The 26,613-nt window shown below is 42.9% G+C and overlaps 1 protein-coding gene across 9 annotated transcripts in view; it reads right to left on the bottom strand.

Annotated features, from left to right (window-relative positions):
* DPF3 (double PHD fingers 3) overlaps nt 1-26,175 on the bottom strand; it is a 168,541-nt gene extending 142,366 nt beyond the window's left edge. For 7 of the 9 annotated variants that reach the window (XR_010431296.1, XR_010431298.1, XM_064658232.1 and 4 more), the window contains exon 1: nt 26,061-26,175. Coding sequence is in view for 5 of the 9 variants with exons in the window: in XM_064658232.1 (XP_064514302.1) it covers nt 26,061-26,092 (32 nt within the window). In the remaining 4 variants the exon portion in view is untranslated. Of the gene's footprint in view, nt 1-1,434; nt 1,795-26,060 lie in introns of those variants that run through there. The other 2 variants (XR_010431297.1, XM_064658238.1) reach the window with 2 other exon arrangements.
* Between the last annotated feature and the right edge of the window lie 438 nt (nt 26,176-26,613).

The raw sequence follows: 26,613 nt of genomic DNA, 5'->3' as shown, positions 1-26,613 counted from the left end.
GAAATGGGCAGTATTTTACCCTACTATCCCTGAAGACATATTTGCTCAATTCAGCTTCCTTTCCATAACATACATAGCCTTCTAGATATTCAATATATACACTGATTTGCAGCACATGAGGCAAAAAGTTGCATAATAATCCAAGATAATTCAAGTTTGAAGAGACTTCTAAAGGTCTGCAGTGCAACCTCCTGCTCAAACCAGGGTCAGCTGTGAGGTCAGACCAGGTTTCTCAGAGCTTTGTCCAGTTCGGCCTCGAAAACCTCAAAGCATAGAGGTTGCATGGTCTCTCTGGGCAGCATCTCTCACTGCTTGACTGTTCTCAGGGTGAAAAAGTTTTTCCTTACAGCCATTCTGAATCTCTTGTTTCAACTTATACTCTTTGTCTCTCATCCTCCTGCTGTGCAGCGCTGCAAAGAGCCTGGCTTCATCTGCCTGATGACCTCTCTGTAAGTATTGGAAGGCTTCCCACAAGGCTGTCTCTTCTACAGTCTGAACTTGCCCAGTTCCCTCAGTCACTCCTCACAGGAGGAGGGCTTCATCTCTCCAATCTAGTGACATCAGATTGTGATTTCTCAGAACATTAAGAAAAATTTATTTTAATTGATTTTTTTAAAATTGTTTAATTTTAATTGTTTATTCTACATTGTTACATAAAAGAAACTGAAGGAATGTCAATAATGTCAACTTTCAGACTCCTGTACTTCCTACGTTGCACATGAGAGGGTAGCAGCCACCTGTGACAAAGGTCACAGGGAGGGTCTTACGAAGTTATGCAGTCAGGTGAATCTGTATGAGGAACACCTCAGTATGGCTCTTAACAAGCTGTCTCCAAGATGATTGACAGTTGTGAAGAATTGGAATATACATATGCATATAAGATTACATAAATAATATCCAGACAGAGGCCTATTTCTTCATGCTTAACACAAGCATAGAGGCCAGCAACTCCTAAATGGTACTTAAACCTTTCTAAAGTCCCAGGCCTCTGAATTCACTTCTCTCTTCCTCCTCTCTATATTTCAATTCTCTATTTTTAAAAATGGGAAGATCACTATATGGCTTCATCACAAGAATTTCCATATAACAACTGGTATGGTGCTTTGAAGATGTGAAGTGCTACTCTGAGCACCTTAATTCAAGGCATGAAGAGTGGACAATGAGATGCATCATAACTACACACATTTTTTACTATTTCTGCACTGCACACAGAGTCACACAGCAGTGATTAAACATGAAAAACCCTGTCCAGCACACACTGGATTCAGCCTAAAGCCTGGTAATTCTCTTCACTGGCTGCACAAAATTAGTCAGCACAGTTCTTGAAAATAGAGCTGTTCTCATGACGCTACTCTCCCACCCGTAGTTCCAGCAGAGGTAGTGAGACTCCCAGTAATATTTAAGCAGTGACTGTGAGAAGGTGTGCTTCCTTACCACCAAGTCTGTAATGAACAGAAGCAGATATAGGGCAGATTGTGGTTCCTTTCTTAAGGAGGTGTGTTAGGATAGTGGCAGCAAAGGAAGGAGTCTCTGAGGCACATTGTGCAGGATACAGAGGTCTCCTGATGTAGCCTTCATCACAATGTCCAGTGCCAGTTTTGAAGCCCTGTCCTGGACAGAGGACAGAATAAAGCAGGGCAGTAAAGTCATCCACCAAATTTCTACAAGAAATTATGTAACAACTTAAACAATTTTTTATTTTTTTTTATACATAATAGATGAGCATCACTCCAAACCCTACCTGGAAGATGGTTGTCCTTGGGACCACTGCAACACTGCAAATGCCAGTCTCCTAGAAAACCTTTCCTTACACTGCACAGCTTTTATTCTTTCCCCTTGAAGATGAACGGCATGATGCCTACAGTCCACTTTTATGCACTTGTGACTCGTGGGCTGGGCTTTTCTATCCCATTGTCTTGTATCTATGATGTGAAAGACAAGAATATGTTTTCCTTGTGTGTGCTACTCACTGCTGCAAAAAAGAGAGTGCGAGGGTGAAACAGTCATTTAGGACAACATGAAAGAGTTGATTCTTAAGTTCATATTTTATATACCAACAGAGCCTGAGGCCCATCTCACCCCTCTTGGCACACCTTGTGCTGTTGTTAACACCTGGTCAAAATATGACAGGTTTCAAACTGGAGTATTTTACATGCTCTGTTGGTGAATGAACCACCATATCAGGAAAATAACAGAGGCTGAAGATCACTTAGCAAATTCTAATTTATACTGATCAGTTCAGAAAACAAAAATGCACAAAATAGGAAACTACGCAAATTACTCTAGCACAGATAGATGCATTGCAAAAGTGGGAGACTCTCTTTGTTGTATTTGATGATGAAGTATGTTGAGAGCTGTTGTTGGGCTGGAAGCATTTAGGACAGGAACAGGGAGGGAGAAGTGAACAGGTCAGTTTAGCTGCTCACATGCAGGCAGGCCCCAAGGGAGTTACTCTCACAGGCTTCCCCTTGAGATCTCCCTGCCAAACTCAGTGGGCACAGAATGTGTCCTGTACCCATGGGCAAAATAAATGGGATTACATTTCTCAGTCCCTTCCAATTCCTGAGAGAAGGAAGTGGGAGTGGGAATGGCATTAGAGAGAGAATCTGTTAAAGCAAACAGCACCTCTGAAGACAGCATACACTGTCTCTTTAGCCTAAACAATTGGGCTTTCATGATAAAGCTTCCACTGAAGACCCCTAGAATACACTAAAAATCCAGCTTCTAATAATGTTGCCAGAATAAGATTCTGGATGAGGGAGATAACAGGTCTGATCTGGCATGGCAAATCCTGCTTAGCAGATGAAGGGTTAAGTCTAGGAGCCAGAGAAAAAGGCTTTTTGCTTCTGCTTCCTCCCAGAGCTGTAACCCACAAAGCTTCTATGTGACAGTTGTGCAGTTTGTGTCCACATTGCAATGCACTGGTGCAGAGGTATCCCTGGCACTGCCCCTTGCCCTTTCCTGCAAGGCTGCCACTGTATTTCCTGTCTCCGTTCTTCAGTGGGAGGAGTAGAAAGAAAATGGATTTCCTTCCTTTACCAGTGGGAGGAAAAGCGATCAGATGCCCTGACTTGTGGTGCCCATTTAGTCTATAAAAACCCAAATGCACAAAAGGGTCTCTGCCTCACACCTCCCCTCAGGAACAGGAGTACAATTATCATCAGCTTTGGCACCTGCTGTTGAAGCTGTATTTTACTCTCTTTTGTCATGAGAGCCCTCTCACTGTTCTCACTGCACCACTTCCCAAAGTCTCTCTTCCCACTTCTTCACATAGGGTCTGGAAAAGAAGTCTTGCTGTTGTTCTTCCAGATCTGAGCCCTCTCATTCAAAATCCCAGCATTATGCCCAAGGACATCACACCAGGCCCCACAGGCTATTCTCTCCAAGGAACACTGTGGATAGTTAATTGCTCTCATGTTCCTCATTTGCTAAGGTATGCCCATCCCAGTAGTTCATGGGGACCAGGACCAGTGGTAGTTGCCAGCTGGAAGTTCTTGGGTCAAAAACTGCTCAGTTAGTGCAATGAAATCACAGCCTAGTGGGAGCTACTTACAATACTGATTTCTAGTTAATAGCACTTTTTAAAGGAATTAATTAATGGAAATGTCTTTAATTTGCATTACAATCTGTCTTTTTGTGTCTTCATTTCTCTTCTGGCCTACAGAACCTCTTTTCATACCTTACCATGTCTCTACCATGCTTCCTATTCATTCTCCAATGTCCTTTTGCCAGTCACTTCCCCGAGCAGCCCTTCTCCAATAAAACACTTCTGCCTTAGAATCCAGGTAGTCGTCCTCTCCAAGTCTTCTTGTGTCACCACTGCCTGTAGCCAGCCTTTAGATTTGTTTTCACACCCTCCACAGGACTTGAAAGTATGCCCCCACCAAAACTATTTTATTCTTCATTAGTATATGGGAAGAGCACTGACACATGAACTTTTGGAAGAGTCCCTATAACAATTTCAGGGATACCAAGAGATTAGTGAGGAAAAAAAGCCTGCATACATCCCCCTATCCCACAGGAATACCAGTTTTTTCAAATCAAAAAGCTGCAAACCTTTTAAGGGATCGGATGCCTTCATATCTGTGGTCGTTTTCTTTGAATTATTCTCAAAGCAAAGTAGCACACACATGTATGCACACACATTTTCTTTCCAATCCTTCCCTCAGTCCTGACCTCTTGCCCTGCTTCAACAGTGGTAACTCATTACTTCACTTTGTTAGGGGTTTGCTTGTCTTCATCCATCTCATTTTGGCCCTTCCAGGGATTAAGGTAATAGAATATCCTAACAGCTAGAAATATTTCTATTTTCTTCCACTAAAAATAGAATTAGGTGAGCAAGTACTGGGACTGAGCTGGAAGTCTGACAAGAAGACTGTTCTTGGGCCTCTTAAACAAAAGGGTTAAACTGCAGGAGAGGATTCAAAATTAACACTTTCAAGGTCTTATCAACTGCCTTAATACAGATTATAGTTTTTAAAAATCCCAAAAGGTAGAGAAAATCTTCAACTAGAACTGAGATTGCACACAGAGAAAGGCAGAAAGCGAAACTAAGGTACAATACTCACATAAACCGAAATATTAATACTGAATTAGAGTTCATTTTTCTATTTTTATTTAATGTATTTTGCTCCATGGAAAATTTAACTTCAAGTGTTTGTTACATCCTTCAGTACTTGGCTCAAAAAGTGGCATATCTTCAACTAGAATGGGTCCTTTCTGGATGGGGGGGGAGGTTTTGCTGGTTTTTGATTGGGTTTTTTTGTGAGGGTGTTCTTTTATCTGTTACTCTACTTCATAAATGGAGGCCTTTGGTCACTGGGCAGAGAGTGAAGCAGTGCAATGTACACAGACAATCAGAAGGAAAGTTAACGAGACTGGGACAAGACCACCCTCTGAGCATACTCCCTGGCAGCATAGCAGCATAGGCTGGGGTGAATGCTTTTTGCACTGAGTTACTGTTTGCATAGCATAGAATAACTTTGCTAAGCCATGTTTAGGTACCTCTCTACACTTCTGGTGGCTTTCACGCAGAATCTACATGTAGAGGAAACTACATAAAATTGAGAGAAAGATGTTATTCAAATAACCACTTTTTTCCAAGTCAAAAAGTAGCTGTAACTGGCACAAAAGCAGCTTGGACTGTAAGTGGAAACAAATTGCAGGGTGTCACAGTTTAACCCCTGCCGGCAGCTAAGTACCACACAGCCACTCACTCACTCCACACACACACCTTGCAGTGAGGAAGAGTATCAGAAAAAAAAAATAAAACTTGTGCATTCAAGTAAGAATGGTTAAATAATTGACACAAAATCAAATATAATAATACCAATACTAATTATTTTACTGCCAGCCTTTCTTCACAATCCACACTTCTTCCTAGTAGCCGCCTGCAGTGGCCCTGTGAACCCATCAGCATGGAAACACACAATAGTGTCAAGAAGCAATTGCACATCTTTTGCCTTCACATTTGCAATGTAGACTTCCATTCACATTATGACTACTCTGGTGCCCAAGAGGGGAAGCACCAAGCAGATACATTTATAGGAGCTGCTGCTTTCTTTTGCTGCAGTAAGGTTCTCCATAGGAACGTCACAGTCCCAGCTATTTCATTTCAAACATACTTAGAAGTTTATTAGTGAAACTTAGAGGAGGTTTGCACAACCTCCTGCGTCCTCTCCCACACTTCCTGATCCATAGCAGCTTTGAGGCAGAGGACCGATGCAATCTCAGCAGTTGAATCCCAGTAGTGAAGGCAATCATGTAGGTCTTCTTGGTCATGCTGCCAAAGTTTGTGTTTCATCTCTAAAGATTTCTCAGAAACATGGTATCTAAGAACTCAAATGCTGATACATAAAAGGAGCACATCAGAGCTTCCTCCTGACTGTAGAAAACTGTGTGAATACCTAGCTAGTGCACTGAAAAAGATGGGTTTTGGTGTCTTTTACCCAATGTGTGCAATGTCCTGGAAGCATTGTAAACTATCCTGATCAAGTGCCTAATATGGAACCAATAATCATTCCAGTGAATACCTTTAGTTTTGAACAAGAGCGTATCTGTCTTCTCATCAGGATTCAGGTACTGCCCAGCATGAGGAGAGGACAACCACCTTATAGACAAGTGCCACCAGTTGCCTTTCATTATAAATATTAACTTATAAGACATGTCTGCAAATGGCCAAAGGAGCAGAAAGACAGACACATGAAGAGCAAAGGTCGCATATGACTGTGAATCTGAGACACAACTAGAAAATTCATTCCATTAACAGTGACGTTGTGAGAGTAAAAAAGCAAAAAGAAACTGTGCAACAGGACAGAAAAGATAAAACAAAAATGCTTCCTCTAGTCAGATCAGATCACTGCAGATTTCCCTGGGGTTCACCCTGCCAATACTGACACACACACCCCAAACCAATGAATAACTAATAAGTGTAGAAACAACTAATTAAGATTTTTTCCCTCTAGAATGAATCTGAATATAGGTTTTACTTCCTGCCCAGTCTGAATGAGAGGCCTATGAACAGAGATTAAAGGCAGCAAATCTCTTAAATGTAATGCCCATTAAACAAATCAGCATCAAACACTTTGTATTCACTCACAAGTTTTAGCCCTTTATTTAGCACTTTATAACCATGTATCTCAAACTTGTCTTTAATAAGAGAAATAAAGGATTTTATGTATTCTTTTCATAGGGAAACAGAGGGACTATAAGGTACAGGACTTGTCTGAATATATAAAGTCAATGGTGTAGGCAGAAACTAAATACAAGTCTCTGCATTACCAGTCTGGATCATGCCATTTCCTCTGTACAGCAGCCAAAGCATATGTTTAATAAACAGATTGTCTCAGTTGTTGCAAGACTCGGGTGAACTGGCACACCGACTTCCCCCTAGGGTTGACATGCAGGAGCAAACATTGCAAAGAACAAAATACAGCTCTAGTTATTCAGCCAGTAATCAGAATTCCATCTTGCATTTTTGGGTCTCTTATTTTGAAACTTCTCAAGGCCTTTCTTGCAAGACTGCTAAGTACTGTGTGACTGCCAGAGACTTTGGCACATAAAAACAGCCATACCAGGTCAGACCAAAGGTCCATCTAACCAGGATGCTGTCTCAAACTCAGGGCAGTAAGGAAGGCACACAAAATATGGATACAGTGCTATTCTGCAGGAAATATACTTGTATATCCTCTCAACCTCTGGGGAACTGTGATTCAGATATCAGGGTATTCAAAAGCCATTGAAGGATTTTCCTTCTGTAAAGTTGAAATTTTGAACCCAGGTAAACTTTAATATCCCATACATCCCATTGTAAAGAGTTTCACAGATGTATTTAATATTTAGCAGAAAAGTATCTCCTTTTGTTCCTTTTGAACCAACATCTTGATAATCTCATTTGATGTCCTAACTTTTGACTTCAAGAGAGAGAACGAACATCCATCCATCTGCTATTTGCCCCTTCCATGATGTTCCTGATCTCATGAACTTCTTTCATAGAGAGAATCAGAAATCTTTTTACAGACTGGAAAACCCAAATCAATTTAGTAATTCTTCATACGGAAGTCATTCCTTTTGATCCACCTTGTTTCTTTCTCAGTACATCTTTGTGCTTATTGTGTCCTTTTCAAGACAGGGATACCAAACTGCTCACAAACCTTGGATTCGCATAGAATCATAGAACCATAGAATCATTTAGGTTGGAAAAAAACCTTTAAGATCAGTAATGTGTCAAATATATTCTTATACTAATGATGTTTGTTTTCTTTCCTTTGCTACTAACTCATAACATTCAGCCTCCATCTCTTCCTTCCTGTCCCCCTTTTTTTCCTTATTACCTTATTTTTATCTTTCCCTACTATTGAGCACAAAGATCATATTTTAGTAGATCTATTATAACTCCAAAACTTTTCAGTGTCAATAATCAGTTCTGTCCGCATTCCTGTATACCTTAATTTGGAATATTTTTCCCCGCATGCCTTAAGTTACATTTATCTAAACGGAACATAACCAGTCATTTTAATGACCAAAAAAATTCAGTTTCATGGGGTCCTTCTTTAACACTTTGCAGCAACCTCGTGTTTTTCCCACATGGAGTATACTTAGTATTATCAGCTAAGTTTGCCACCTCCTCTCCACATTCTTTCCTAGATCATTTGCAAATATCAGGTGGCACAGGCCCAGTTATTGATCCCACTGGGCCTCCACGAGTGACCTGACCAGTTGCTCCTAGCCAGTGTTTCAAGGGTTTTAATGAAGTGTGCCTCTGGAGGACTTCTCAAGGCAGCTTAGGTTCTTTAAAAGCTTCCACAAAAAAACATTATCAAAGCCATTTGGAAATCATGCTGAGCATCATGGTGGCTCCCAAATGGGAGTATCTGCTACAGGAGAAAAGCTCCCACCTGCAGGTCCCATTCCCATTTCCCATACTCTCCTGGCTGGAAAAGGAGTAGCAGGCTTCATCCTCCCCTTGTTCTCCATTCCAGTTCTTCCTACTTCTTCCTTCCCCGTAACTGGAATAGCACTGGCCTTGACCCCTTACCCTTGGAGAGGCAAAACGCAGCTTTGCCTATGCTGCCAGGAAGCCCCAGATCCCCTTAGAGCACAGGTATCTGCCAGTCCAGGGGAGCACCAGTGCCACAAGAGTAGGTGGTGCTCCACATAGCATGCTGATGAGTCATTTTGTAATAATTATTGCTACAGAGGTGTGTGGCCAACATAAAGCAGAAAAAGACTGTCTCACACAAGCACTGTCCCCTACTGTGTAGCTGCAGTTTTATTATAGGGTAATTTTCATCACCTTTCAAACAATCTCTAACTAAGCAAAGGTCTACCAACTCCAGGACTCTTTAGTGGTATCTTGGAACAAATAAGGACTGGGTCCAATATCAGTCATTACTATTAAGGTCACCATCACATTTTATATGTTTATAAGTATGTAAAATGAAACATTGAGTGAAAATCTGAGCAGGCCTGTCAGGAAACAAAATCACTCCATTTGACTCTTAGGTAAGTGGTACTTCTTAGGGACCAACAGCATTTTTGGCTCCTCTCAGATCTTTCTAAGTGATCCTCTCTGATGTCTTTCCCGGTGTGAAAGTCCAGTGATTCCCCTCTCTGGGGTCAGGTTCTGGTTTGTACACGCACTCTTGCATATTGATTCTTTCCTGCCCATTTTAAGTTCCCCATGTGAGAAACTGTTAAGAAGCAAACACAGAAAACAACAACAATCTTCCTAATATAAAGTGCAGTTTAAATGTAACAATAGGAACAAGAAAGAATTGAAAATATTTCAAAATAAAATATTCTTGTGTCTTCTCTGTCTGAATTCTAACCTCCCAGAAGGATGCAGCAGCAGGTCTAGCTGCATGTCAGCCTGCTCCTGGCTAGTAACTACCCAAGGGAGCACCGTTTCACCTGGGGAGAGTTCTTCCCCCTCCCTATCTACTGAGCTGATTTTTTTTTACTTCCTTAATCCAAAACGAGTGTAAGTGTGACCCAGTGGAGACTTCCAACGCTAGCTGTTCAGCTGTTACTGTGTACCACTACTTGCAATGCTCATTTATGGATGCTCTTGGTCTTGTTTTCACCCTCTTAATTTTTTTTTTTTTTAAATTCTTCACAGACAGAAAACAATCAGAGGATATATGGCATCCAAAACTTCACAGAGTAGTTCCAAATCTCACACTAGAAAGATGAAAATTCTGAATAGCACCATCCTGAAATGGCTTAGTGAAACCAAGTGCCTATAACAGACTACTGTGCAGGAATGTTCTGGGAAATTGAAAGGTAGTGGCTGCTCTTTATCATCTCAATGAAGGGAACCACTCAGGATGAGCTCAGTTTATCTGACAGAAGCGGTTGTGCAGGTAGTTCAAACTGGGAAGTAACTACCATGCAGGGTTGTAAGGCACACGAGAATCATTTGAAAGTATAGAGAATTAATCGTACAGTTGGTATTAGCATATGCATGAACCATTGCTTTAAAAGTTCAAACAGCAACTGTCAGCTGAACAAAGTTGGCACGAGAGTAACAAAATGAGTTTTGCAATTGTGCTATTTTTACTATGTAATATCAATACCTTATAAAAGAACAAATGTTGTGTATAAGTTCAATGCCAAACCTAAACCATTGCAAACAGTGTTGTTACGATGTGATTAAAATGTCACCATCATTATTTGCTGAAAAGGACTTTATCCCCCTCTCAAGCAAGTGTTTCCATTACTGGAGTTTTACTGGGCATGTTTGTGAGAAAGAAAGGTGAAGGAATAACGCAATTAAAATATTTAAAAATATTTAACCGTTCTGGCTCATTGACAACTGTATGCTCTCCCTGTGATTTTTTAAGAGCTGCTGATGCCTCATGGAAAAAATTTTGAAAAACATAGTATTGAAAAACAATTTTGCCAGTGTGTCATATTTTCTGTCTTATCTCTTCCCTTGCTTCTCACTAGTAGAAGAATCTACATGAAAACAGAACCTCGATTCTTTAGGTAGACAGAATTTGGATCTGAGCTCTGCCAAAGCATGTGGGTGTTTGGATCCTGTTCATTAAAGACATTTAACTTCAAATGCAGGTTCAATCTTCAAAGCTCACAAGAAGTGCTGAGATCCAGGATTTTGTTTTGACCCATCCCTGTTACTAAGAAGTTATCTGCTGTCTGTCCTGTCTGTTAAGCTATAGGCTTCTGCTAAGGATCTCATTAAGGGTTACTGGTGCCAACATTTCCTGCCAAATTATAAGCACCGGGTGCTACTGAATATCTGAGAAGGATGGAGATTCTGAGAAATTAAGGGGGGGGGGGGAGTGGGAGGAATAAAAAGAATTTTCTCTTGTAGTACAGTTGTCTTGAAATAACATAGACTTGGTTTGTCTCTCACACTGGCATAACTTTTTGGACTTCAGTGAAATCACACTGACTGAGTACAAACAAAAACCACAGTCTGTATGAAGCTAAAGCTTTTTTTTTGTATTCAGTGTGTTGAAACAACACATTCCAGCCCAGCCATAGAAGCTCCTGCTGCCTTGTAAGCACAGAAAACAGAGGTTCACCCCAAACCTTCCACTCTGCAATTTACTGTGAGTGGAGAAGAAGAGCAAGCCAAACTTTCTCAGCTCAAAAAGATGCCAAACTGGACTTAATTTCAAAAAAAGAATTAAATTTCAGCACAGCTTTGGCTCTCTTCCTGATTTAGCTATGCCAGGCAGAGCAATGGAAATGCTGGGTAAATACCTTCCTTGGTAATGTGCAGGAGGGCATGCTTTTTACGTGACCTTGCCCCTCTTTGTATCAAAACACTTCTTACTTTTACTGACATTTATCCCAAGGACATTGAAGCAGAACAGGAGAGGAAGACTAGCACGCAGACTGCCCACCCGCTCTAAGACAAGTTTTTCATCAGTGGATTTACCAATGGCTTGGACATCTGTGTAAGTGCCCGGGGTTTGTGTTTCATTGTTGCCAAGTCATGAGACAAAAAACAGTATAGTAGAGGACCAAAAAACTAGAATTTTATGAGAGGCAAGCTGACACCGACCATATACATTGGGAGAAAGAGAAAACAGCAACACTACATAAAGCAGTCTCCAGATTCCTGAAGTGCCACCCACCTGATCCTCTTGCATTGTGTAGTATCACAGTACTAGACAACCTGTCATACAGGCTTCAAAGGGGATACTTAGCTTAACTCAGAGAGATGAATGTGCCCACAGAACTGCACTATCCCTTCCTCTGAAAAACCAGTGAGAAGAGCAATTGCTAGATGAAATAGAAAAAAATTACCAATAACAACTCCACTTCCAGTTCTCCACTGTCTTGCACTTCACTTCATTTACATCTGGGCAAGGTGAATGTGTAACCCTTCCAAACCATTGAAGCAGTAATTTACACTCAGTTCCACTGCATTAGCCATGAGACTGAAGAATCAGGCCCTCTCTTACAAGCAAAATGTCCCCAACAATGAATGATGAGTAAAATATAGGCTGTGTAATTCCACTTGTTTTGGAAAACAGTCAATTTAGAAAGGTTACCACAATAAGACAGCAGCAAAAATCTGCCCCTGAACTCCCAGCATCTCAAGCCATAGCCTTGTCAATAGTACACAGGGTGCAAAAGATTATGGCCAGCTCAGGCCATTAGTTTCCTTTCTGGGCAGGAATCCCAACATAACAGATACTTATGCATATTCTGTCCTCATTTTATCTAATTACAAATATCTCTCTAGGGATGGGGAGGGGAGAAGAGGTTTGATCACACGATTTTAGGTCACTTATGCAAGGGCTTGCTGGGATATGCGTTGGTCCAAAGACTGCTATAATATTTTGAAAATTCCCAGAGCCCTAGAGTAAGAAAAAAATATGTGTATACATATCACTTTTTCCTATTTATATGAGTTTCTAAAACTGACCAGTAGAAAAGACTTGAATCATGTACTGCTATAAATCAGTAAGGAACATATGGAAATGTTTAAAATGCAAGGACATCGATTAACAAACAATGCCATAATGTATGTATATTTGTGTGCATGTGTACACAGTTTTCTCTGAATAAGACCAACATCAGAGAAAAACGGAGTAAGTTCATTTAAAAAAAAATTCTTTATGTTGCTCATTTGAATTTCCACTTAATGATTGCAATGCTGGTGAAAGATGCAACATTGTTTTATACTGATGAAATCTTAAGAGCCACATTTAGGCATGATTTAATTAAGTAAAACAACTTAATGTTAAGCAGAATTGCCCCTGCTTTCCCTAGATCAACATGATCTAAGTCTTCTGCAGTCCAAGAATAGGTACAAAATTTTATGATACCCATCACTATCACAAAGTACTTCAAACCTGCTCTTTAAGCATGGGAGAAGTGGAATACAGCAGAACTTCAGGAATTTCTTTTAGAGGAAAATGCAAGAATTGTTTGAAACTCACATGGAAAGACTGGAGAAGTTACTGACTGAATAATTACCTTGGAAAAGGACAGACACCCTTCAGGAGCAGAAAACAGTAGTAAGAGAAGACAAAAATGGATCTTAAAGGTCAGGAAGTATAGGGAGAATTTCTGAAGACAAGAGTTACAACTTGCAAAAGCTATTAAAAAACAGCAATATTCTTCAGACATCAAAATAAAAGCAATCAAAGGAAGTTCAGTTGCTGTGCAGTTTGAATGGTACATAGATTAAATATAATATAGGTAGAAGCCAAAAAGTAAAGGAATGATGTGCTTCACTGGAATGACTGAGATTCAAGCCACAAAGACATTTGTGCAGTCAAGGCATAAATTCTGAATAATCTTTGCCCAAAAAATGCAACATGAAATCATACATTTACTAGCAGGTTCCTTAAACAGATACTGAAAATCATGGTTGCCAAAGTATAAAAGTATATATATACCAAAGTATAAAATGCAAAATATACTCTTTGTCAACTCTTTTAGAACAAAAGCCTTGCAAATTATTGCAGTAAGGCTAACTGAGCTAGAGTTTACTCACATCCAGTTTTTTAAGTGCAATATGATCAAGAACAGTCTTGAACAAGGAAGCTATAAAGATGAGAGATTGATACGTTGTGATAGAGTAACTTGACATCTTGCTTTCATAAGATACTTCTGAGCTACTTGGACTTTTAGAAAATGTTTCATACACTAGTATATGAGAAATTACTGAGAAGATGAGGATTGGCAAAAGAACGGTGATATGACTGAAAAACTACTGAAGAGGGTTGGACACAGAAACAGTAGTTGGGTGACAGGAGGTTACTTCTGGAGTTCTAGAAAGGGTTGGTCTGGGGACTGAAATCAATATTTCCATTAATGACCTGGGCACAAAAAGTGTGTGTGCTGAGAAAAGTTAGCCACTGACACAAGCTGAAGGAACATCAAGGAAATTAGGAGCATCAGACAGGAAGAATTAGATGGAGTGAATTCAGCATAAATGTCACTTAATACCTTACAGATCATCATCTCAACAACAGCTGAAAGGACAGGAGAGGAAACAATAATATCAGTCTACCACAGGATGACTGTGAACCACCAGCACTATACAACCACAAACAAATGCAAAAGCAAGGTTTTCCCGGAAGAAAGAAGTAAAAGACAAAGTTATTGTAGAGGGCTAAACCTCACTTAGAACAGAGTACAGTTGTGTCTATTCACACTCAAGAGAGTTGAATGTGAGTAATCCAAGTTGGAGTAGAGAAGGCAACGACAATCAATACATCAGTCATTGAAGGAAAGGAAAAGATAGCACAGACAGCTTAGTATATCAAAATAAAGACCAAGAAGGCTTCTAATATGTGACACATAGTGTCATATAAATGTACAAGTCATAGTGGAGAGGAAGACATGGAGGGAGCAATAGTACTTAAACTAACAACCCCATGTTGGCACCAGAACAAATGGGTATAAACTGGTCACAAGTAGGGCTAGCCCAGGGATTAAAATGCTATTTCCAGCCATCAGAGCAGTGGGTTCTGGAAACATCCCAAGAGGAGTAATGGGAACAAACAGTCCAAGTGGAGATTTAAGACAAGGACTTTTCAGTTTATGAAAGAGATTATCTGACATAGTACCAGAGAACTGGACATAAGACCCAGGAAGCCTTTTTTAAACTTACACTTCCACTGTGGCCAATTTGGTCTTTGTCTTCTTGTCTGAAAGCACCCACAGAGGAACCAATTAGTGCCAACTAGGATGGTAGCCTTTATGATATAGGTACCTGCAGAAACAGGACCAGGCTCACCCAAAAACGCAAGACAAGATAAAAAGCATAGACTCTTTAATCGGCTCTCTACCCCAATCATGTTCAAGCCACTGTCATGGCCCCTGAGGTGCTTTGCAAAGGGAACACTAGTGCCAGCATACAAACCGTTCTTCCAGAGGTGGATGCGGAATTCCCTTCAAAGGTAGTCTGTGTCAAACCCCATGACTGAGCATCTCCTGGACGCTTCAGCCTCTAAGAACTCACTACTCTTCCATGAGGTCCTGTTAGCCAGGTACTCAGAGGAGACCTCTACACTGCAGGTGCTGCCTGGAACAACCACACAAGAACTATTAGCCAGCTAAATGAGGCCTTTTGGACAAGCAAAATTAAGACTCAAGGGCGGCAAAATGACAGAAAGCAAAAGAAATATCCAGGATTAGCAGAATCTCTTCACAGTAAGACTGAAATTTTCATTCAGCTTTGGGTGCTGTTGTAAAAAGTAGTCCTTATAAAGACAAAAGCAATAGGTCAAAGTCCTACAACTCTGGAAACAGATGCATCGGAGGGAAAAAAACTGACAGGTCCTGATTGATAACCATGCTTGAGGGAAGCTGCTAGAGGAAAACTGCTGCAGCAAATGCTGCAGGGAATTATTGCTCCAAAACCCTGCTGTGGTAGAAAAGGCACATGTGGCTGCTAGAGCAGGAGATGGACATGGTTAATTGACTGGGAAAGTTTAGCAGAGAAGAAATTAATGCAAAGAGCTCACAGCCCAGGCATGCAATTCTGTCACCAAGTGAAGGAACCATTTTGCTGAAATTGCAATCCATTTTCAGGTCAGAGTCTTTCCCAAAGGCAGAGTGCTCACCCCTCATCTGTTCCTCTTCCTCCCTTCTGAGTGGTACATGGAGGAGAAGGTAGCTGGAAAGAGCAGTCTGGGAAACATACTGGCCATTAAGGCCCAGCCAGGTTTTGACTTCGCATGTGTTTAGCAGTGAGGAATTCGGAAGACATGTCAGAAGGCAGCGTCTCCTAACCCTAGGACTTTGTGGATAAGTCAGTTATGGAAACAAAACTAGAAAGTTAATAACAGAGGGAAAGGGAATTTACTTTCAGATCTACTCAGCAGAATGAGTACCTGAACCAAATATGTTTGCAGTCTGGTCAGATGAGAATGCCAGGAGTTAGTTACTGTGGAATTACAGCAACAACACAGAAAAATAAAGTCCAAACAATTATTTTTTTAAAGTAAAGTGGAATGCAGAGGAAGACACGACAGACACAAACACATACCACAGACCAGATAACACAGAAGATCTTATGCAGTGATGTGCCGCCAACACTGTGAGAAGTAGCACTCACAACTGTGTTCCTTTTAGCTGGTGTCTCGGAGTCATTGTCCTCAGTAAGGGTGGACTAGATCTGGGAACTTCTTCATTTCTTCTGCATTTTAACAAAGGAGCTTTAAATACACTTACACATACTTAAAAGTAGCCATGTAAAGTAAGTTGAGTCAAACTGTTCTCACACCAATGACTTTGGATTCAATACATAAATCGTAGTGAACAGACTGGTGCACAGCATATATATTTTGAAATGCAAAAGTACTTGCCACTTGGTTCATTTCTGTGGAAAAATATTTACATCCCAAAAATGCCTTTATCAGTTCTGGGCACAAACCACTTCCATTAAGGATGGTTTAGCAATAATTATTGGTGAACTTCTTCCATCAGAACCAGATAGTCTTAACTCACTTTTCCACTCCTCAGCTTGGCCATGAAAGTGTTGCCGAGGAAGGATTCCCATTCACCTTCAACACATTACTCTCATACTAACACTCAACACCAAAAGCAAAGCAATGGTGAGACAATGGCTGATGATGTGACTAGTATGACCATCACCAAGTCAGATAGTGCATGCCATTCTTCCCTTCAGAAGAATGGAGGAAATAATCCCACAAAAGGGACTATGATGCTTACTTTAAGCATGATTATAAAGGTTTTTTTCTGTCATGGCATGAAAGTGACACATACTTTATATTACAAATAACACATTTTTTTTTCTAATTCTTTCATGCTGGAACCTCCTGAAATTCTCATTGGAGGATATGTAAAGAGAAAATTCCATGTGCGAGAAATTTTATATAGCTGCTTTCTGCTCAGTTTGAAGAAATCTCACTTGGTAGAGCTACTCACAGTAGACCAAGGTAGTCTTTTGCACATGAAGATAGACTCTGCTTTAGACCTGTATTCATAGACAGGAATTTAACTACGTTTTAGGAACATTCACACTAGTCAGGCTGAGTAGAGGAGGCACTAGAGTTATACCTGACTGTGAAAATAAGCTCATGACTTATCTATGTCATATAACAAGTCAGGGGGCAGACTTAATTCAGTAAGCTCTTATCTGCCATGCTGCAACCATGAAACAAAGCTGCCTCTCCCTCTGCATGAAGGCAGAACACTGAGGCAAGTCTTGCTCCAAACAGCCCCAAAATGCATCACTTCATACTCCCCATCCATGTATCACCTCACAATCCCCATCCTCCTCCAAAACACCTCCGTAGATCATAGACAGTCCATCCTTCCAGTCCAGAAACCATTAAAGACTCTCATCCTGTATGAGGGAACTGAAACAAACATTTCATTTTGGGAAATGGCTCAGGAAGAACATGTGAGGAAGCACAGCAACAAACAACACATAAGGTAGATATAAATCCAGATAAAATATTATAATCATTAAAGGGTTGCTGCTCCCTGAAGGTTGGCAAAACGAAGAGAGTTAATTAAAAGCAATCTCCACACAGTGCTGAGCTAGCCTGCCCTGATAAATCAGCAGCCGGGATTGCTCTCATAGAGGTCAATGGGGGAAAGAGGTTGGGAGGCAGGGGAAAGCGAGGAGAAAATAAAACATTTAGCTGAGACTACTGACAAAAACAAATCAGATCTTGTGACAGAAAATTGAGAAGACTTTTCCACGTATTTACCCCATCAACACTATTTTGCTAGATTTAAACCTTGGGAATGCCTGTTTGCCATCAACATAAAACCAGCTAACCTGACGGAGGTCTCATTCATTTGTATCAGCATAGGAGAAAAGAGAAGCAAGAAGCTTTTGGAGCCTTATCCCACTGGGGAAGTATTAACATTGCTTTCATCCACATGCCACTTTATCACTGAAGGCTAACATCACCAACATTTGCAGAAGGGCACATCCTTTTTTGAAAAGCAGATCCTGAAAATGAAAGGGTCAGTCAGATATGACGAAGCAGTAGACGTATCTCAGTGTGGCAACTGAGATGGTTTCTCCGTACCAGTGGAGAAAGAGTTCACTGTGAAGTCTTCCCATCACCAACCCTCACCCGTCACATATCACATGTCTCTTAACCTAACCCAGCTATAGAAGGTACTAACCTAGGAATTAAAATTATGATCCTGATTTAATCCATATTTCACATCAATAGATATATGCTAATGAACTGGAAACTTTGAGGATAAAGAATCCATAGAAAACACAAGAACTTATAGTCTTCAATACACCCTTTAGTAGTTTAAAAAAAAAAAAAAAAGGCAAAAGCCATGAAGGTAAGCTTGTAGATAAAAATGGGTTCATGGTATAATTTCTGATATTGGACACTGGCTAGTGATTTTTCTAACCATATTTTCTAAACAACAGCTTGAAACATGATGCACACCAAAGGAATTTAGCAGTAAAACAGCTTTCTGAACCACTGTTTCCATTATTTCTTATTCAGATTGCACAGGTTTTAAAGTAATCATAAACATAAAATATATTTGTCCCCATCATTAGCTAAACACAGTCTCTCAGGAAACAATATTGAGACCAAAATACTTGAACAGTTACAAATCCATGATTACCTTTTTCAAAACTGTTCTTAAAAATGGAAACTGAATGGAAATATGGGCATTATTTTCCCTTGAAGAAATAGTACTAACTTTTTATCTCCATGATAAGTTTCCCTATGGCACTGTTCACTGGATAGTAAACTGTCTGGGCTATAATTCCAGCCATTTTGATTTTTCTTCCAACTCTGTGACTAGCCATGTTAGGCTGTGGATCCATAGGAACACCAGAAACTGCAAAGTTCCTAGAACTAGACAAAAAATTTCATAGCCACATGACATAAAGCACTGAATTGGTGTTCACTTACTCTTCCAAAACATGAAAAGCACCCAAAACATTTTCAAGAGAAAGTTTTGTTCCAACAGCCATAATCTATCTTCCCGTGGCTATCATGAAGCCAACTCAAAGCATAAAAGCAGCATAAGCACTGTACTCTGTGTTTTGGCAGAAGTAGCATGCCCGCATCTGATCAGATCACATCAGCCCTGCCAGATGATGCGGTAGGGCAGGCTGGAATTAACCAGCTCAGGGCACGGCCTTATTCCACTGCTCTGCACCTGATTTTCTTTGCACCGTCCAACCTATTTAGATATTTGAGAATTAAAGGGCAGGAAGCATTAAGTCATGTGTTTGTAGAGAATTTAGCACAATGTCTTAACCAAGGCTTTGTATCTCACATCACAAATGGGAATCTGACAAAAAAGAAAGGGTAGAAACCATGTTACATAGAGTTGCTTTCTTTTGCATACTAAGATTTCATATGTGTTAGAGCTGGCATTTTATATTGATTTATAAAAATTATCAGAAAGCAAGTAGAGAGTTTTCAGACTGATAGAACCCTCTGCATTGTATGAATTGAGAGATGATCCTCAGGTTGGATCAGTTCTGTCACAACAGACTGTGACATTAAATATCACTTTGAGCCTTTCTTACTAGAAAAACATTGATGTAGTCAGTGTCCCCATCAACACCTGAGCAGGGGACTCTCTCCCGGCTACAGCTCAGCAGAACACGAAATTAATGAATCAGGATTTGGCAAGCACACGCTGCTGATCACAGCCACCTAGTGCACACTCATCAGTACCCGTCCCTGCTCTGCTCTTGCTGCTCCACTGGCTCCCTGTGAAGCCTCCCCTCAGACAGTGCTGGAGTGCCAGTAAAATTGTCCATGCGGCTGGAATTGTAACTCTCTGACCGCACCCGTTGCAGGCAGGTAACCTGAAAACTGAGACACATGCTGACATAGTTCTGCTATTTCCATACTGGAGGGGATGGGGGTGTGAGAAGGATATTTGCCAGCAGCCATTGAGACACTGCATTATTCTTCTCTGAGACATCTGCTGGGAATCTGTGGTTAAAATATGCTCTGCTGGGAAATAAACCATATCTAACAATTAAAAAAAGGTATCATGCTTCTAATAATTTAGACTATTAAAGGTAAATAAGGATTTTAAATAGTCAGTATTCAAGCACTCATGATATTTGTGTTACATGTCGCTCAGTTTAGACAGTAAAAATAAACTATGCAGTTCTTTCTTATGAAATAAGAAAGGAAAACCCCTTTCTGCTTCTTATACAGTAGTCCAGCATATTTGAGTTTGTTCCACAAATTGTAGAGAAGTTTTTAAAGAAATGAAAGAAGTACTTCCATCTGAAAATTTTTGTTTTAAAAAGAAAGGTATTCTAAAAGTATGATTCCTTTTAGATTGTGTTGACAAGTTAACTTTCCTTATAAGAAACAAACCACTGCTAAAACTGAGACCTGCACTAAGGAAGCAATTAACACACCTCAGTCTCTGCATCCCAGGTAAAACTGTCAGGCAAAGCCAGAAGTACAGTCCTAATGAAGCCCTCAGAACAGGCCTTAAGCAATGTTGCCTTGGTGCTGCTCATCTGCACATGGGAGTATGTCACCCCAGACAGGGAAACCTCAGATCAGAGGTTGGTCTCTCCAAGGGAAAAAACCATCAACTCCCGGAACAGATTCATTCCACTCCTACAAGTCCTCAGGGATAAACAATACAGGGATGGTTCTTGCTCAAGGCAACATCACATACAGACAACAGTGATGAGCCCAGAATAAATACCAAGATTGTAAAATTGATCTACTGAGCAAAGAAATTCAGCTCTGACATGAAAGACAGAGTGAGAAAACTCCAGACTCAGCAAATTACAATCCTAAAAGAAGGTTTATTCACAGCCAGTTGGGGCATTGGAATGCCTCATTTCAGGACAGCAGAGGTACAGCCAACTGTTGTAAGCTGCAGAAGACAGATATACAAGATGGACAAAGTCTGCTCTTGAGAGCAACCTCCAAATATCACGCTTCCAGTTTTAGGAAAGCAGAGGAAGAAATCAATTTTCATTAAGCTCCACAAAGGATAAGCCACATTACCTTCACCATGACTCAGACAGAAGACAGATCTCCATTTTGCTTTGTGTACCTGACTTCTGCATGGTCTGTGTAAACTATTCCCACCTGGACACTGTGAATGCTATCTAATGGGTATCATGCATCTAGCCCATTGGACATGTGTTTACCTTGAAATTATTATGCCCTCCAAAAAATCATACCTTTGGGCCTCTGTAGCACAACCCAGATAGCTCAATATTGCTTTCACACACCACAAATATGCTTTTAAAACTTTTTATTCAGTGGCAGTTTTGAGATACAACCTCCATCCATTCACACAGCTAGACAGACTGAAAGGCTGGAAGACCAACAAAACAAAATTACAAAAGCACTGCAACAACTAATCACGCATAAGCAACTGGTGGAACCAGATATAAGACTGAAACTAGTAACATAACATTTATCAGAGCCTCTCATATTCAAGCCAGTGTATCCTCCGGTCTTCTTAACTTGGCTTTTTGGCGCTCCAATGACTTTGGTTTTATTCTTATGTTCCCCTGTGTAAATATAGTAACATTCATGCCCTGTTTTTGCTAAAAGCTGATGCTGAGATGTAGAAAACACAGTTTTCATGTGGACAACAATTTTGATTTGAAATGTGTCACACTAGGGCTCATTTATGTTTTTTAAGTAACATCAGAGCCACACTGGAAGTGCTGTAGAGGTTTTGTACGTGATTTAATGTGACCAACAAACCCTGTTCTGTCAAGCAGAAGAAAATTCCCTTCTGCAAATCCATGTTAAAATCACCTCCACATCACTTGTAAACACTGAACTAGCAACCTACTTGTCTATTTTATTGCTTCCACCTTACACATTACACTTTCACTTTAATATTAAAAAATCAGCAACCAGGTGCTTATGCAACATCCAAAAAAAAAAAAGAAAAAAAAAATCAGTCTTCACCACCACCTAATCAGGACATAGGGCTGTTTCAGGCACATGTAATGGGATACTGAACCTTCCAGTTGAGTTCCTAGCCTGAGTTCAAGCCAGAGTAATCACTAATAAATACTCTTGCCATACAAGAACCCAAGGCCCACACTGGTCTCTTGCCAATGTGAAACAGGGATCTGAACATAGACTATTTCTTCACAGCTGTCTCATGCCACAGAATTCATCATCACAAGGAAGGCCATGTTGGCAGCCCAGGGGTCGAAGTTGGCTGTCAAGACAATTTTATCTGAGAATACTGGAATTGGAAAACTGACTGCTGCTGTGTATTTGCAGTGGGAATGCAGAGACAGAACAGGCCTGCTAGGGTTTATGATGTCAGCTCTAGCACTGTGCACACAAATCTGTGATGATCTGGTCCACAAACACCTGGCAGAAAATAAGTGTCCCCAAGCACATCAAAGTTATCCAACAATGCAGTCAGCATGCAAGTGAGCTGGCCTAACAGTTGAGCCTAAGTTAGCCCCTTTTGTCCCAGAGGCTGTCCTGAGCAAAAGGAAAAGCACTGGCACTGCTAAACTGCCAAACTACTGCAAGGCAGCAGCCCCTTTGGTGAGCGTCCAGGCACGGCACTATACAGCATGAGGGATCTCACATGCTGAAATGGCAACAGCCTAACATATGTTCCATTTAGTATGTTTAATTGACAACCTGAAATAAAAGTCAGCTGTGGGAGTAAAGACAGATAAGGGTGAGGGGAAACCAGCTCCTAGACAAGACTTTGTGAATTACAAAGTCTTAATTATATTAAATTCATTATGGTACCATATGCACATCCCTAATATGGCAGAGGAGGAAATGGGAATAGATGTTAAAACTGGAAGTTGAAGGGCTACATTCTAGACTTGATCTCTTAGAAAGTTGCTGAACCACTTCGTCCTAGATTAGCCATCCATAAAACAAAGGCAATAATCCTTTCTTCACAGGGGTGTTGAGAGGTTTAATTAATTAATGTTTGCAAAGTCCATTGAGATTTCTGACTGACATTTGAAGTAATTCAGAGTACTTTTTAAATGTATTTTTTTCTTCTACTGCACCACTCAAATGTTGTCATATTAAGATATCCAAAGAAGAAGAAGGTGGAGAGAAAAAGCATGGAGATAGGTACACAAACTAGTAGGAAAAAAACCAACCCAGCAAACTCGGCACTTCAAATCCACTGCTGTCCCATCAAAGCTGTCAGAATACTGCCACTTCTACAGATGAAGACTGTGTTTCTCCAAACACCTGCCACCTTTACCTTGCAGATGTGTTAAACTTAGATATTTTTGCCTGTAGCACCATGTTGGTAAACAACAAGGTAATAAATGGCAGAAATAACAGGCAGTCATGTCAGGTTGATTGGATCACCAGAGGAAGTGAAGGAGAGAAGAGCATAGGAATGAAAGAACCAAAAGAGAACCAGAAAGTGAGAAGAGAGCGCTGGACAGAGAAAGTGGCAAGTTGAGTGTAAGAAGAAGCCAATCATTAATAAGGGACTCCAGGTACGGAGCTATTCTATGAAATGCATTCCCACAGATGCGCAGGTACACTGGAATACATTATCCAGAGAGACTAGTCTAGCTTGAACAAGGCCACATATGTGTCCCAGTGCCAGAGACAAACTGAATATTGGACACTCTTAAACGCACAAGCACACACAAGGAGCTGCTTGATACCTGAGCTGGGATTTCTCAGTCTCTACATTGTCCCCCATCTCGGAGCAAAACCTTTGTGTGGCCAGTTTCTGTAGGGGGCGTTTGTGGGTTCTGAGATACAATCAAAACGCAGACAGAGGAAATGCAAATGTCATTCAGCTCCCGTTCATTGTCAGGAAGGACACATGAGGATAAAACACTGTGCATTGCATCCCTCCTTTATTATGTGTCCTACTGCTTTTGTCCTAATTTATCCTATGCATAATTTATCCACATGTGTATTGTTTCCCGATCAGCAACTTTAAAGAATAAGTGAAAATTATAAAATGTTTTATTAAACAAGTTGTCAACAAAATTGCAGATGGTGTCAGACAGCCAGTACCAATTCTGCGTCCTCCACATAGCCTTAGTACTTTAAAAGGCACACCGAGAAAAGCGAACCCAGCACTTGATGTCTATTGTTTCCTCCTCTCACACCCCCCAGGGGCGAGGAGAGGAGAAGGGAGCTAATTATAAATGGCCTCATCCTGTCCTCCCCGAGTTTAGCAGCAGCAGCGGGATCGGGCCCCAATTCATTTCGGCACAAGCAGCCCTTCGGCAGGATCCGCCGCGACTGCTGGGAGCCCCACGGTGCCGCGAAGTGCGAGGCGACGAGGCGAGGTCCCATTCGCCGGCGGGGCGGGGGCCGGGGTCGCCCGGCATGTTCCCGGGGCCGCGGCCGCTCCCGAGAGCTCGCCGCCTCCCACCCGCCGTCGCCAGAGGCCACTGAGCCCGGGCTTCCCCGCCACCGGCAACACACGTCCGCGGCTGCTCCGGGCCCAGGTGCGGAGCCGGGCGGTGCGGCCCCCGGCGTGCGGTGCCCGTGCCAGGGCAGCGCCCGGCGGTCGGGAGGGGCGCGGGAAGAAATCGCCCTCGCCTGCACAAGCGTCAAACCTGCCGTCGAACGGGGGGGCAACGCCGCCTCTTCCGCGCGGTTTTCAGAGTATGTTCCGTCCCTCGCCGCCCACCCGTGAGGATACTCGGACTTCTTTGATTAACCCCCTGGCAACTGCGCTCCTCTCTCCCCGCGGATTCTCGTACCCGAGAGAGCGGGTAAATGAAAGCAAAGGTTTTCTGCCAGGACGGAGCAGGAGATAAACATGTCAGCACCCCTTCCCAGCTCGAGGCTTTCCTTTCCCTCCGGATCGCAGAGAGACAGCCGCAGGAACCCCTGGAAAAACCTTCAAGTGTTTTTCCAACTCCAGCCGGAGAGACTTGAGTTGGGAAAAAAAAAAAAAAAAAGGAAGAAAAGAAAAATCTCGCAACCCTAATTTCATCTCGGAAAACTCGAAGGTATAAAAACACCCACTCAGCGCAGCCAGAAAGTGCAAACGAAGCGTCACCGCCAGGTACTGTGCTTCCCTGCTTTACTAGCAAGAGCGCTGCCCCCGTTAGCAGGGAAGTCGTTTCAAAAAGGTTAAGACAGCTCCTCTCCCCACATACGCTGCCAAATCCCACTCTCCCTAATGCCTTCGGGGATTAGCGGCGTGCGCTGCAGACCACAAGGAAAATAAAGGACGCGATCCAGAAGACGACAACCGGCTCCCGTGGTCCCCCTCAGAAATCAGCCTTATTTGCAGACCAGGAACCCCGGAATACCTCCGCAGCAGAAGTACCTGCCCCCTTCCTCCCTCCCTCTCTCGAGCAGGGGTCAGACCCCGTTCGCGCAGCCCTCGGCGGCTTGTGCCTGCTCTCAAGATGGAAACACAATCAACTCTCTTCCCCACTTTGAAAAGCGAAAGCCTGTCATATGCAAAACAGATCTCCAGACTTCCTGCCCCAAATCAGCGACCGGCAGTCCCGAGCCATTCATTTCACCCAAGTCTGCTTCCCTCCCTCTCCTCTTCCCTCTCTCTCCCATACGAACGCCGAGGAGCGCCGCCAGTGCCCCCGCTGCCCCGCTTTTCCGACCGTCCAGCCGTGGAGCGAGGGGGGACGCTCCGCTCCCCTTCGCCAAGACATCCTAACTCCCCAAAGATTTGCGGAGGTAACTCCGAGCCGCGGTGGGAGCGCGGAGGCTCCGCGCTCCGAGCGCCCCCCCGGGCCGGTGCTTGCCCCGCGGAGCGCGGCGGCGCGGGGCGACTCCGGGGGGCAGCGCGGCCAGGACGTGTCAAGTGCGCGCACCCCGCGGGACGCCAGCCCCAGCAGCGCCGCCGGCCCCGCGCTGCGCCCCGGGAGCGCCGGGCGGGCATCCCGCCGCCGCCACCGCCCCCCGCCCCGCCGCCCCCCGCCCTGCGCCCGGGCTCCAATTAACCCGACAATTTTTTCCTCGTTAATTTCGGCGCGAGCCGCGGGGATGTGTTGCACAAAAAACGAGCGAGTCGCTGGGGCAGAAAGGAGGGCGGAAGGAGGGACCCGCCGGGAGGCTGCCGGCACCCGGCTCCGGCTGGCAGCCAGCGCCGGAAAGGCGCCTTTTTTCATATTTAAACCACGCGGAATATGTACATTTTTGATTCCTACTTACGCTTTCAGGGGGTTGTGAATGACAGTCGCCATTTTGCTACAATGTAACAGAATATTGTGTCTCGGAGTTCTAAAGGTTCGCTCAGGGGAAGCGGCCAGCCAATGGCAGCGCGGCATACCGGCCCGCCGGCCAATGGCGCGCCGGGGGCGGGGCCGGGGCGCTGCTGGTTATTAGGGGAGCTGTCAAAGCCCAGAGGTCACTCCCTCTCCCTGGAACTGCTGCCGAGCAGGTCTTAAAGGGGCAGCGCCGCCGCCGGGGCCGCAGCCGCGCCGGGGGGCACCCAAGGGCTCGGGGCGGCCGGGGGGACACTTCGCCGCCGCTCTCCAGCTCCAGTTCTAACGCTCCGCGCCGCGAGAGGGAAAGCCCGGCTCGCTCCTCGCCCCCTCGCACGGCCGCCGCTGCCCCCCCGTTCCACAGGCAGAGTGCCCCGCCGGGGGAGCGAGCCCGCGCCGCCCGGTCGCTCCGCATGCTGCCCGGCAGCGTCCTCCCCGGGCTGCTTCCCTTGCTCCACAGCCGCGCTCCCTCCCAGGTCTCCGTGAGCCTCCGGCGCTGG

This window comes from Pseudopipra pipra, chromosome 6 (assembly GCF_036250125.1).
Source record: "Pseudopipra pipra isolate bDixPip1 chromosome 6, bDixPip1.hap1, whole genome shotgun sequence".
Taxonomy (NCBI): Eukaryota; Metazoa; Chordata; class Aves; order Passeriformes; family Pipridae; genus Pseudopipra; species Pseudopipra pipra.
The sequence above is the reverse complement of the archived record's forward strand: the minus strand, read 5'-3'. Positions and strand labels throughout refer to the sequence as shown.